Below are 13779 nucleotides of genomic sequence, written 5' to 3' on the forward strand. Positions count from 1 at the left end.
TGGACACTGTGAACGGGAATATGACCCCATTTTCAAACTCACTTCTCATTGGTTAAACTTTTGGCTCTTACAATCTCAAAGATGTGTCATTGTCACGGAACAAGTATAAACTTTCCGTTCATCAAGTTACGGATCGTAGCAAGTCGCAGGAGATCAAGGGAGACAATCACATACGCGATTTCATTACTCATTACGCGAGGTGGAATGGGGGGGGGGGTTGGGTGGGGAGGTATTTCCTGATTGGCATGTCAATGCAAAACTTTGGGGCGCAGGGGTAAAATACAAATTAATGCTACCTCTCTTCTCAATGACGCTCCACCCATCCCCACCCCCCACCCCTCAAATAAGCCCACTACAGTGGCGGAGCTAGGGGTATTGGTCAGGGGGGTTCGAGAATGGTCTGTAGGGGCGTTTTCGACACACTATCTAAGCGGAGCGCCACCACAGGTTGGCGCGGAGCGAACAGAAATTTTTTGAGTAAAGATACTCCCTAGATCGCCGGAAATGACCCTTTCCGGGCCTTGCTAATTGAAAGATAATGTGACAAATGTCAATAGGTATATGAGAGCGCAATAAAAAAGTCAATAATCGCGAATAAGTAAAATGTGATAAAAAGCTGAAAAGGGCGCCAGCAGTCCATTTGAGTCCGTCAGGGGGGGGGGGTATCCGCCCCCCTGACTGTATGGACGCTCCGCTACTGGCCCACTATATACCGAACAAGTCGACATTAACTAATACATAGTATGCATTGCCATTCAACGTGGAATTGCTGTTGAACTATACACATTCTGAAAAAAGCAAAATATGAAGAGTGCGAATCATTATTGCACAGTATTATGACATCTTTTTGCCCACTGTCCAATTTATGCAGTTCAAGTTCATTGGGGTCTGGTAGTGTATACGAATGCAAAATCCAACTAGCGCCCTCCCAAAAAAGTTTCAGTCTCGCGGTAGAAAAAGGAAAACTATGCAGTTTTGAGGGTTGTTTGGAAATAAAGGACTTGCTAAGAGCCACAGTTGGGATGTTAAGACACGCTGTGAGGACTTAATAATCGCTCGGGATAAAATATATTAACAACGTAGTAGTAGTAGTAGTAGTAGTAGTAGTAGTAGTCTTCATTTATCCGACATCTACCACGATCTCTAGATTTGTGTTGAAAAGAACGTCGAAATAGAAAGAATGGCCCCTTTACCTTTTGTGTATTGACTTTACCTAGTTCTCTGTATGTGTGTATGTGTGTGCGTGAACGACGTGTGTGTATTTGCCATTGTCGGAAACTGTGGGAGGGACAACCGACTGCCAATCATTCTAGTAGCACTGTCATCTGTTATACCTGTAGTAGATTACGTAGGGAAGCCTCGAACCCAGATCGCTCTTCGTCTGTGGGAAGTCGTGTTCCAATTTTTTTACCACCACGCAGCGACGAGGGAATCTAGCTCAACCACGGAGAAATCTTTCCAGGCAAGAAACGATAACAAGAGAGGGGGAAAAGTACAACAACAACTATGAAATTTAATCATTTATGAAGACATCGAATCCATAAAAGGAAGTTTAAGGATTACATTTTCTTGTCTCCTATTATTTATAAGGATTCTGCCTTTCTATGGGATTTGTATAGTTTATCGGACTTTTTCTTCTTTCCTTGAAATATATATATTTTTTCATTCGTAATCATTATTAATATGGAGCAGCTGAAAATGAATTCAGTTTTTGGAATATTTCTCCTGACCGTCCTCTTCACTGACGTTTATGCCAGGTAAGTTACATCTATTTTCCCTTTTTTGTTGTTGTATGTTTTCTCCCTCCCACCCCCCACCCCCGACCCGTCTCTCCCTGTTAGTTTTATCACACTGAATCCATGTTCAAGTGGATGGACCATATGTTTCATGAAAGTCATCTGCGCAGCCTCACATTATAGTTTGGAACAAGAGTCTCTGTTCACCTACGAGCGATACGATTGAATAAGTAAACTTTCGAATAACAAACCTCCGTGATGCGCGCATACGCTAAAACAATGTACTATAACCACTGTAAAATTCTGAAGATAGACAACTTTTGGAAACAATATACTGTCATTCCGGATAAAAAAAAAGAAGAGTTCACACGCTAAAGTCGCGTGGCGGTGAACTTGACCTTTAACAAGCTTTATGCTTACAGTTTGCATTTAATTCAAACAATTACCTATTAATTTGTTGTTCTTCCCCTGATTTTTCCTTCAGCATTTCAAGAGAACACTTAGTCCGTGTTATTTACATAGTCTATCGCTAGTACAACTGCAGTACAATATTTCTCAGACGGGTGCGTCACGTTACGTGAGAATTTTGCCACTTGAGTTCCACCGCTAAATATTTCACTCGAGTGTGTGATCTTTCTCGGCACTGCGTTCTACATATTCTGCGTTCAATGTGCCCGCCGTTTTATCAGCTCCATGGAGACTTAGGCCTGAGGAATACTTGTTTGGTAGAACGATAAACGGCATAAGTGTATGTTTTGCACAGCTGATATTTATATCAACATAGCAAGGCAGCTACGCATGAGGGCACGCATTTATGATGGTTAGGACAAGCATTAAATAAGTCACTGTGTTAGGACAAGCATTAAATAAGTCACTGTGTTAGGAACAGCATTAAACAAGTCACTGTGTTAGTACAAGCATTAAATAAGTCACTGTGTTAGGAAAAGCATTAAATAAGTCACTGTGTTAGGAACAGCATTAAATAAGTTACCGTGTTAGGACAAGCATTAAATAAGTCAGTGTTTGCGCCGTACTCCGTGCGCCGCGGGGTTGGTAAGCATAGTTCGTGCGCCATTGTAAATGTTTCAAATATATCTAGGTGTATACTTCCGTGTCTCTAGACAGAACATTTGTGGCCATAATGATAATCTTGGCTGCGAAGACCAGCTGATTTAAACGGAATAGAAGAAAAGTATTTCGTATGCTAGCGATACGAGTGATAGATTTAATGAATGAATTTTAGTATTGGTATGTCATAGTCCAAGAAAGAGTATATATTAGGCTACTCCTAGTATTGTTTCTTAAGCTATTCGAGTTCTCAAGATATTCACATTTCCAATGTGCTAAATCATATGAACAACAGACAACACCTTGGGTGATATCGGACAAATTTGTCCTTCTGTGAAACACTTTATGGGTATTTAAAGACAAAACTTCTATTCTTTTTGTATAGAGTTTTGTTGCATTGTTGTTAACTTGTTTTGAGTTTCTGCATCTGAAGAACTGATCAAATGGTCTCTGTGTTAGACTAAGTATTCCAGTCATTTCAATTGCTGTTTTGGAGGAACATTTCTCTAAAGAAAATAGCTGTGACGTAGAAGTACAACCTGGTCTGATTGCAATGTGTTATGCGCTCTATAAATTAAGTTCTTGCCTAAATTCATCCCCATCATGAATTGATTCTCTGATCGTCGTCAAACTTCTAACGTACTTTTATAAACTCCGTTCCAACCGTACGTGATTTTCATTTTCAATTTCTATGTTTCCATGGGTCTGACGTCATACCTGATTTTCGCCCAGGCTCACGCCCATTCTATATCAAATACTTTCCATGCTACCTTGGTCTTCGCTATATATGGACCATATGTTAGTCCCTCTAGTAAAACCCGCCTGCTCCTCTAGGCTTCAGTCCCATTATTGACTAATTTCATCAGCATTAGCTGTTTTTTTAAGTTTGCAAATTCTTAGGGCGTTACCTACTATATTTAGCGATTATTTTAGAGAAGTATGCTCGTGTACTATCGGTATATATTGATGATTGTGGCAGTTCTCCAAATTGGTGTATTATTTGATATGTGCGCACATATCAGTAACCTTGACACAGGCTTTGAAAGTCACTTGCTGTGCAAATTATTGTTGAGCCATAGACCTCTCTCGAGGACGCGGGTGGGGGGGGGGGCGACGCGGGCCCAACAAAGATGATAGAAATATGAAAGATGAAGGTCAGCTATCGTGAAACTTTAGCACCTCCAGAGTAACTAAATAGGATACTGTGTGCCTCATATGCAGAATATTTGATATATTGCGCTTGATTTCCCTTTGAACTTTTCTTTTTTTAAATATGTGCGCGCATTAACTGCGCTAAGAGCGTTTGCTAATTGATCCGACAACAGTATGGACCAGAATTTGAATGTTTTATTACGAGATAAAAGGCTTAGCCCGGTTCTCCAGCTTCTAGCTTTAGTTGTTTTCATTCTGAAATTCTAAATTTAACCGGGCGAACAAGTATAACGATGCCATTCTCTTATATATAATTCTAAGATAAAAAACGACGAAGCGCGCTATTCAATAAGTTTGCGTCGAGCGAACAACATGTATTGTCAACTATTTAAGATTAACGAGTGCAACTAGTAAATCTTTAACTCTTTATAGTAATAATGATGAAGTGCTGACATCAAAGTCATGTAGAAGTGCTCAATGCATGCGATATATATTTCTACTATAGAAAAGTATGATCTTTTGAGATACTGCGTTCATTAACGAAGGCAATGTTCCTCATCTTCTATAATCTCTTTACCATCACGCTCTGTCCGTTTTGAGCTAAAACAAGATTACTTCCGGTCTCTGTGGCATTGATTTGTTTTTTTTTTGGACGTTTGATATTGGCCCAAATTCTGTTACAATTTGTCAGATTGCGGGATGGCATGTCGAGAAATGGTTTAAGAGGTCGCTTAATATAGCAGGTGGGACAGCAAAGTTAGTGATTCCATAAAACAAATTATCATTGCATGCAGTATCGGTATCAACCAAACCTACCAAGGGGAACACATAATAAAAGAAAAATCCAATCCTCAAAGGGAAGCTTTACATGAAATATGATCAATAACCTACTGGTTCTAAGTCCACCTGTGAGATTGGTCAAGTATTTAGTGAAAGGTGACTGCTGGCTGTTTGTCGTCACTGACTTATACGTGCGTGTACTATACGTTGAAAGCTAGCAATATACTACACATTCTGGTATGTTTTAAGACCCAGAATGTTTCAGAAATGGACGAAAGACGACAGGCTGACCTCAACATGATATGCTGATAAACATTCGTCTACCTGTACACGTTTGTCACACACCACGTTCCTACGACCACGATGTGTAGGAGATTGCAAAGACAAATGCAATTTACAAACATATTTCGATATCAGTCACATACCCATATACCCTGCATACATTCATGTAAAGAGAACAACCTGAACGGCGGACTCAAGTTCATAAAACTAAATATCTGGAGAAATGTTCGCTAGGATTGGACTTCGGCTGCAGAGCTTATGAAGCTCGTGGTCTCGTGGTCTCTGTAGTTACCTTGAAGCAGGGACCCATAATACATACATTGACTGTAGAGAAATGTGTTCGCCGTTCGTGTGTACAAACCATGCACGTTAAAGTTAAGGATCATCTTAGAAAGAGGATGCATATAAGTCAAAGTATGACACCAAGCTCGTATAATTTCAATATTACACTGCCAATTTGCGGGGAAACAATTTATTGCGCATGGGCAGAAATAACGTGAATATTCATAACAATACTCTCGTTGACAGCCAGTTGGGACAACTTCCGAATGCTATTACCTCTTTAAACTAACCTCCCATGTCAAGCATTAAAGCACTCGTTTTGACAGTATGAACAATTCCTAACCTTTATATGGTAGAAACATAATATTCATATTTCTCATATTGACAAAACAAGTGATTTGAAGCGGGACATGAAAGTACAGTATAGCAAAAATTGTCCCAACTGGGTGTCGCTGAAAGGAAGCCACTACGTCGCACCGTGATGTAATTCCTTCTATTTCTTCTTTATTTCTGTGCAGAATTATCAACCCAAGTCGCTCAAGTTACTTTTTTCCCCTTCCATCTTAGTTGTACAAATGGGAAATCTCACATCCCAGAGACCTAGACAACCTACACATACACTAGGGAATGTTATGTTATGTGGAAACTATAACGTATAATAATATCTGGTTGTCATGACAACGCCATTATTGATCATTACATGAAGAACTTGGCGCGTTGGTTACAAACAGTATTAAGCTGCTTTCCCCGTATATTGAAACTGTCAATGCGAACTTTGGCCAAATTCTTCGCATTTGAAGACGACAGCCCCCTCTTGTCCAATTTCATTTGGAAAAGCATCAATTAGAATGAAAATCCCCGCAGTATAGAAAGAAACTAGTAAACAAGATGTGAATGAGATTTTGTTTCATTTGTTTGCCAATATTGTCATTTGTAATAATATGATGTGTATCATATTTGTATTATAAATTCATCGGTTGAAGAAAAGCCACTGCGTTGCACCATGGTCGAATAACACTTATACTTTTCCTGCCTTCTTCGTGTAGACATCGCATTTTCCAAGCGCATTCATTATATATCCTTTGCTTAGGCTTCACGTGGGACCCACACATCACAAGACAACTTTCACAAAACCTACGCACAGGGATGTATAATATACATAAAAACTATAACGTATAGTCAGCAGTTGTCATGACAACGCCAAAATATTTGCTGGAAAAATGTTCGAAATATGACTCGAAAAGGAAATCTTTGAAAGTCACCTGTATATTCTGACTATATGAGACGACTAACATGACGTCGACCAATAGTCAACTTTTAGTGACTCACTGTGATATCTCGTAAATGACGTTACTTTTAAAGGGGCACAAAATACTTTGAATATGTTGTGAGGCTTATAGGATATAACCACTACCGTCAGTTTAGGTCGTACTTCTATATAACTCTTCATTTCTGAGAAGTGACCCTTGAAACAGGTGAGCTTCATCAATGAATGTGACTGGACTATTTAGTCTGATACACCCCCCCCCCCCCCATGAGATCAATTCGTCAGGTGCAATGCCAAACTCTGTCAGAAAATACAAGACATAATTGTCTCAAAATGACATCTTTACAATGGATTACACATTTGTCAAAGTCGACCATTTGTTCCCATTGAATTTGTTTGTTTTGTTTATTTTTCGAAGTGGCCAATATCGTATCAAGAGTAAAATAAAGGCTTAAATTAACACGTATATTTGTTACTATCAAATACTACCGGTTATTTGAAAATCAAATGCCTAAAAGGAGCATTTCCATAGATTGTCATAAATATACGTATGACAACTATTAGTCTTAGATAATCACCATTTGGTCGGTACTATATACTTACAAAATATAATTTGATTTGCAGTCAATCTGTTCAAGCTGTTAGAGCAATTTATACAATTTCTATTCTTACTCTCCGTCTATCTGTTTTACATTAATAAAAAGATAATAAGTTTATAACTACCAGTTTACACAGACAAAATTTATGAATTATCTTTATTCGGAAATGTAGATGTCGTCACCAAATTCCATCTTGTCTGTCTGTTAGGTATTTACAGCAGACCTGCAATAGTTATAAAAACAGTATAGAGCTTTGAATGCGATTACATGGCGGTGGATCTAATGGTCTTAGCAGAGATTTATAATTCCTCCACTGGACGTAGTGATCTAATATCGTGATCCCAAGGTCACGGGCAATGTTTATGTTAGCTCACGGTCAACCTATAAATTACAACAAGTCATATCAATATGATGGCATTTCAATTTCCTTAACACAATTAGTACGACGACCCTTATTTACATCATATAAGCCCCTGTCTGATGTCTTAAGTAAAGGAAGAGAGGCGGCTCCGTACTGATCAATTGGTGAGCGATGAAGTGTAAGGGATTTTAAAGTAAACAGTTACATCTTGTTAACCTAAAGAAGGGCGGGGGGGGGGGGAGACACACCCTGTTCCATCCTTCCACCCAATGTACATGGCTTGATCAGTTTGTACTAAGAGACAAAAGTTAATCAGTATACACTGAAGTTTGTTATAACACCATGACACATGTTAGACCTGTCAGCAGATGTTATACTGTGGAAATACTACTAACAGACGAATTCATGACTCAAAGGCTGTTTCAACTAATGACTGGTTACGAGTCTAAACAACTGTCCCTATGTTTGACTAATAAGTGTACCTTGTAAAGATGGTTCAAATAAGCGTTTTAGAGTAAATTACCATCCATTTTCTATTAAAATGTGGACGAATTCATTGGCGAAACCGTCTGGTTAGTCTAGTCAATTATTACGCATAGGACTATGCCTTGAGTATTTTCAGTTTTAAAGTCGTCCTTCTCAGTAGCAACTGGTCATAATCGTAACATATATGTTAAGAAATTATACAACTCAGTTTTAACTGATTAATGGGCACTCACTCACCATTACCAGATTAGTTTTAACTGTTAAAGCAATGAGAATCGGGTGATCCTTTACACTCTGAGTTGTTTTCACTCTCACTTATGTAGTGCATGTTGTAAACGACTGCTGTAACATTATAAGTCAATCTGTTTGACTGTGTATGGCTAGAATATAGTGGGATTGTCAAGGAAGGCCGGGAGCAAGAGTGAGCTGGACCTTAAAGGTCACCGAACACCTATGAACAACATAATCACTCTACTAGGCATTAGAAATAATGACAATAGTTGCAACTCCCATCAAAATCGACACCTTCGGCGCCTTAAACTTAGACACATGGGTCCCGAGCGGGTAAACCAGTTGGCCACTCCGCCCGCCCCTGAAGGGGAGTAATGTAATGGGTTATTGGGTAAGTTGCGGCCTACTGAAGGTGTTCAATGTATGTATACCATAACGCTGAGGAGGAACCAGTAATTACATATAAGTGATCAATTTTAACCCTATTAATAACGCAAGGTTATATCGGCTTACATTTTTCACAAAATATATATTGTATTATGCATGTATTGTTAGTGTTACAAACACCGGTGCCTTTTCACTGTGTAATTTTGTCGCTGCGGTCACGTCCCCTATTTATTCTTTACAAGAGTATACAGTGTCCTTTCTATATTAAGTTTCTATATTAAGAACCCCCCAAAAAGGGTGGTTCGAAATAGAAGTAATTGTTCATAACTACAAACTTGAAAATGCATTGTTCTTTAACATAAAGAAACACAGAAGTCGACACAATGGCGGCTATTTGCAATTTACATTATAAATAATAATAATAATAATAAATCAAATCTTTTCAACATCTTCCCATGCATAGAGACTCACTTGTGAGGACTACTTTGAAACCTTTGTGGGCCGGGCTGGGGTATTAGGGGGAAATCAAATTAATTTATTCCCCGACCTCCAATGCCCACAATAGTTCCACATTGAATACTATTCTTTTCAGATGTAAGCAGTTTTGGTATACGTTTAGGCGATTAGATCTCTTCTAGACCGTCGAGGCAATTATGGATTTGGAGTCTGAAACGTTGTTCCATGTCGGCAAATGAATGAATGAATGAATAAACTAACAAAATTAGGAATTTTACCCTACAAAGAAGACTATAAGCAATCGTTGGGAACTGAACTGTTCAAACTGGATAATTTTCCCAGTAATTGTCTTGCCTTTTTAGTCTCTACATGTGGTTCCCATTTCCAATGTGTGATCTTTGTTAAGCTGCGGCACCGGTACATAAAAGGAAAACCTTGATTATCTGAAAAGCTCGTATACATGTCTGTATATAGATAGACATATCATCCATCTATATATATTTTATACATATACGTCTATATACACATCGACTTGCTACCGGTAACCTACCGACCTCGTTTATTGGCGTTACCATGCAGGTCTGTTACAAGGTGTATTTTTTTGGGGGAATCGTAAATTACCTGCCTCATACCAATGGCGACCACTATACAGACTAGTGTTATGCTCTACTGAAGAATCCAGTATGAGAGTGTACAGTGGTGTCCTATGTACACAGGACGTACCCGGAATACCATAAATGCCAATATTACATGTACTAAAAACGGAATTTTGTTTGTCCATGCCTGAGAATGGGTTACAAGATTTCCCCGCCCATGATATAATTGGAAAACAGTATGGATGGCTTGTATGGTGTGTTGTGGTATGTAGTAAGGGGGGGGGGGGGGGTAGACCCATAGCCAGGAATTACAAGTTCAAGGGGCACTATCTATTCAAGGAAGGAACACCCAACAACTTAAGGAGGGACACAAGACTCGAGTAATGTAAATTGTGTGTTTTTATTTTGTGTGTGTTGCGCACATTGGTGTTGTAGGGTGGGAGGGCGCCCACGTTCGTATGACATGCGGGAGGGGCATCCGGTCAAGCTACGTGACCGGGGAGGGGATTGAAAAGACATCTCAATGATGAGGCAACCAACCTAGTGGTGGTATACATACGCGGTCATACTAAAGTGCAAGGAAGGTATCGAAAAACGCAGTCCACCTAGCAGTGGTTTATGGAGAAATCGTTACAGGAATACATACTTAACCCGGATCGAAGTTCATGACATTAACTTCGTGGGAAACAAAGAATGTTCTGTATTGAATTACGATAACTGCAAAGTATCAAGTTTAATTCCTATAAATATGAAGATCGCCTGGTCGCGAGGTTTCTGACTATTTGAGAATATTACATTACTCACTCCATGGGTTATCAACATCAAGGAAATATCCAACCATAATTCTCCATATTATAACATCTTTAGGCTCACTATAGTACACAATACACACCATAGTGCGTGAATGTTTTATTCGTATATGATCATGAAGGCAATTGTACTCTACTGGTGATATATAGTATAGTTCACGGAACAGGAAAATGACGTCACTGCGCTCTTAATTACAAGCAGAGAGTTTACTTTCTAGGAGTGAAACTCACCCTTACCAAAGATGATATACTATGTGAGAGTGTACCTTCTTAACAATTGTATCCACCCGACGACTAGAATCCGCCATCATTCTTACCAAAAACGCCATAAATAATGCGACAGTGTGTTGTCTTGTGCTTCCAGGGGTACGGGAACTGCGAATAGTTGACCGTTTTTAATTTCAAATTAATAATTTGGCAATGGTTCCGCAACATACTCTTGATTGCATCAATTGTAAAGCTACTACTAACACCTTCGATTGGAATTTCATTCTCTATTTCTCTGACGTCAGAACAGATAATGGTATCTTAAGCCGAATATGAATAATTAAATAAGAACGTCGATCGCATGGTTTAAGTAACACCGTCTTCAGCAAAGATAAAAAAGAAAATAATAGTAATAATAAAAGAAAAAATAACTAAATAAAAATCTTAAAAAAAGCAAGATAAACAAGTTAGACGTGTTTTATTTTCAATCTAATCTATTTGATCGCTTCTTCACAAACAGCTACGTGTTATTGTCAGGAAAATTGTAAATAATGATTTTACATTAGCTACAGGATTATCATTATATACACTTTACAATGCTTTATTTTATCTTTGTAACTTTTACCGTCAGGGTCTTCATAATGCTATTTAGAGCTAATTAAAGGAAACTAGGTATGCCCCATATGTTTCCTACAATACATATTGCTAATTATAAACATATTTTTACTACAATGCGTCATCCTCTTCGCCTGTAGCTCTGTATACATTCTTTATGTATTCATCCTACGCAACCTGAATTCACTCTCGGAGTGTGCCAGGTGTGAAATTCATTGCTTCCTCAAATGTAGCGATCCCATCCTCTTGCCTTGAGCTATTTTTGAATAAAAACATGCTTCGGTTAAGTTGAAAATCTCTCCTCAAAAGAATGATCATCCTAAATTCGTTCAAGTATAGTGAAGTATCACTCTTTGACATAACGAGTGTATCACATCACACTGCAGCAGGACCTACAACAGATTATTATTATTATTATTATTATTATTATTATTATTATTATTATTATTATTATTATTATTATGTTTTTTGTTGTATAATTGACACTGTCTTCCTGTAAGGTTAAATCGATCGCTGGCGTTTAGTCTTGTAAAAGGCCAACTTAACCCGCATATCTATTCAATTCTCTCGATATAGAGCTGGCGAGTTTATCCGGATTGCGCTTTAAGATTCATGAAGACGGTGAATGGACACTATCTTGCGAAGTCCCCATGCGACTTCCTTATCAAGTTTTTATGATCTTCGAAATGTCGTTGTTAGTCAATCCCGACTGAACGGGACAAAGTTTAGAGGCTGCCATCAAATCATTTTAGAACCTCATTACAGACGTTAACGTACACCATTACTGTCACTTCCGTGACGACTTAGAAACTACAAGAGGTAAAGACCTGTCTTGTCCAGGTCTCAAAAACTCAGGGATAGCTCAGCAAGTATTATAACCTCGGCAAACTTTGTTTACAATTCATACCCAGTTTTTGTGAGAATAAGCGTGAAAAACACAGTGTGACTGATAAGTTGATAACTGATTACCATGCAAATCTTACTGAACATTGAAGTTTGGATGCAAAACTTTAACGTTGAATAATTTCGTTACAGTCCATGTGAAATGATTTATGAGTTATGAACCTACCTAACTGGGGGTGAAATGTGAGTAAGTTATAAATGCCAAACCATTTAGCAATCTATATATTGGAATGCATAGTTTTAACTTAATCTTAGAGCAATCAAACTCTGGTGACTTGTGAGTCCGTAATCTACTAAGTACTAATTCAAGAAGAACACTGTTCTATAAAAACGCATAGGGTGCGCCTAGTGTATCACATAGTCCTGATATCGACATACGTCAAATTAAATTGACATATGTCGGTTTCTCGTGCTCTCATTGGACAACCAGTGTCACATGTTATTTTCTAGTGCTCTGATCGGAAGAAATTGACATATACAAGCCTATCCATGAGACTATATGGCATTGACAAAATGCAAAACTGTCCGGATAGGTCATCCTAGGCTTGCAACAACCAATATAAATGCATATCTCAAGATACTGCTGATAATTATGCTGGTTCTTCCATGTTCATTGTTTCCAATGTTAATATTTATGCAAATCTTGATGAAAATAACGTTATAAACATAACGTTTACCTACTCTAATTTCAACTGCTTATATATATATATATATATATATATATATATATATATATATATATATATATATATATATAAATATATATATATATATATATATATATATATATATATATAGTTACTTATATTGAAATCTACAGGCTTATGGTCCTATGTATCAATTACGGATACTATCGAATAAAACATGAAACCGCTCTCACTTAAGACGTTTATAAGACTTCTTCAAATAGCCTGTATAGGCACCTACGAATATACAGTTCTTGAAAGGACTCCCAATCCCGTTTTCGCTCTTCCCTTCCCAACCCCAACCTCTCTCTCATAAAGACATACAGGGGCGTAGCGAGCGGGGGGTGTGGGGGGTGTCACACCCCCCCAATAATTTGGTCGCTGTCGGCAAATTTTGGGTCTGTCGGCAAAAGGAGAAAAGGTGAAGAGAGCGGAAGGGGAAGAAAGAAGGAAAGCTGAATAGAAAAAGGAGAACGGGAGCTTCTTCCGTGCCAAATTTGACTTAAAATATGCACCAGATTGCATCTAAGGACGTTTCAAAACTAAAAATTTTCCAAAGGGGAGGGGGACATCCCCTCCCCTTAGACCCCTCCCCCATTTCAGTCACCACTTCCAGATCCGTCGGCAAATCAAATTTGACTTAAAATATACATCAGATTGCATCTAAGGACGTTTCAAAACTAAAAATTAGACCCCTCCCCCATTTCAGTCAACACTTCCAGATCCGTCGGCAAATCAAATTTGACTTAAAATATGCACCAGATTGCATCTAAGGACGTTTCAAAACTAAAAAATTGCCAAAGGGGAGGGGGATACCCCCTCCCCTTAGACCCCTCCCCCATTTCAGTCACCACTTCCAGATCCGTCGGCGAATCA

General features: G+C 38.5%; 1 protein-coding gene across 1 annotated transcript in view; it reads left to right on the plus strand.

The window, feature by feature from the left end:
• The first annotated feature begins 1145 nt into the window (after nucleotides 1-1145).
• The window catches only part of LOC139979371 (uncharacterized), an 89183-nt gene continuing 76549 nt past the window's right edge, over nucleotides 1146-13779 (plus strand). Inside the window, exon 1 of the mRNA XM_071990098.1 lies at nucleotides 1146-1757. Within this exon, the coding sequence (XP_071846199.1) occupies nucleotides 1684-1757 (74 nt within the window). The 5' untranslated portion in view covers nucleotides 1146-1683. The remainder of the gene's footprint in view (nucleotides 1758-13779) is intronic.

The sequence above is a fragment of the Apostichopus japonicus genome, chromosome 14, assembly GCF_037975245.1.
Source record: "Apostichopus japonicus isolate 1M-3 chromosome 14, ASM3797524v1, whole genome shotgun sequence".
Classification (NCBI taxonomy): Eukaryota; Metazoa; Echinodermata; class Holothuroidea; order Aspidochirotida; family Stichopodidae; genus Apostichopus; species Apostichopus japonicus.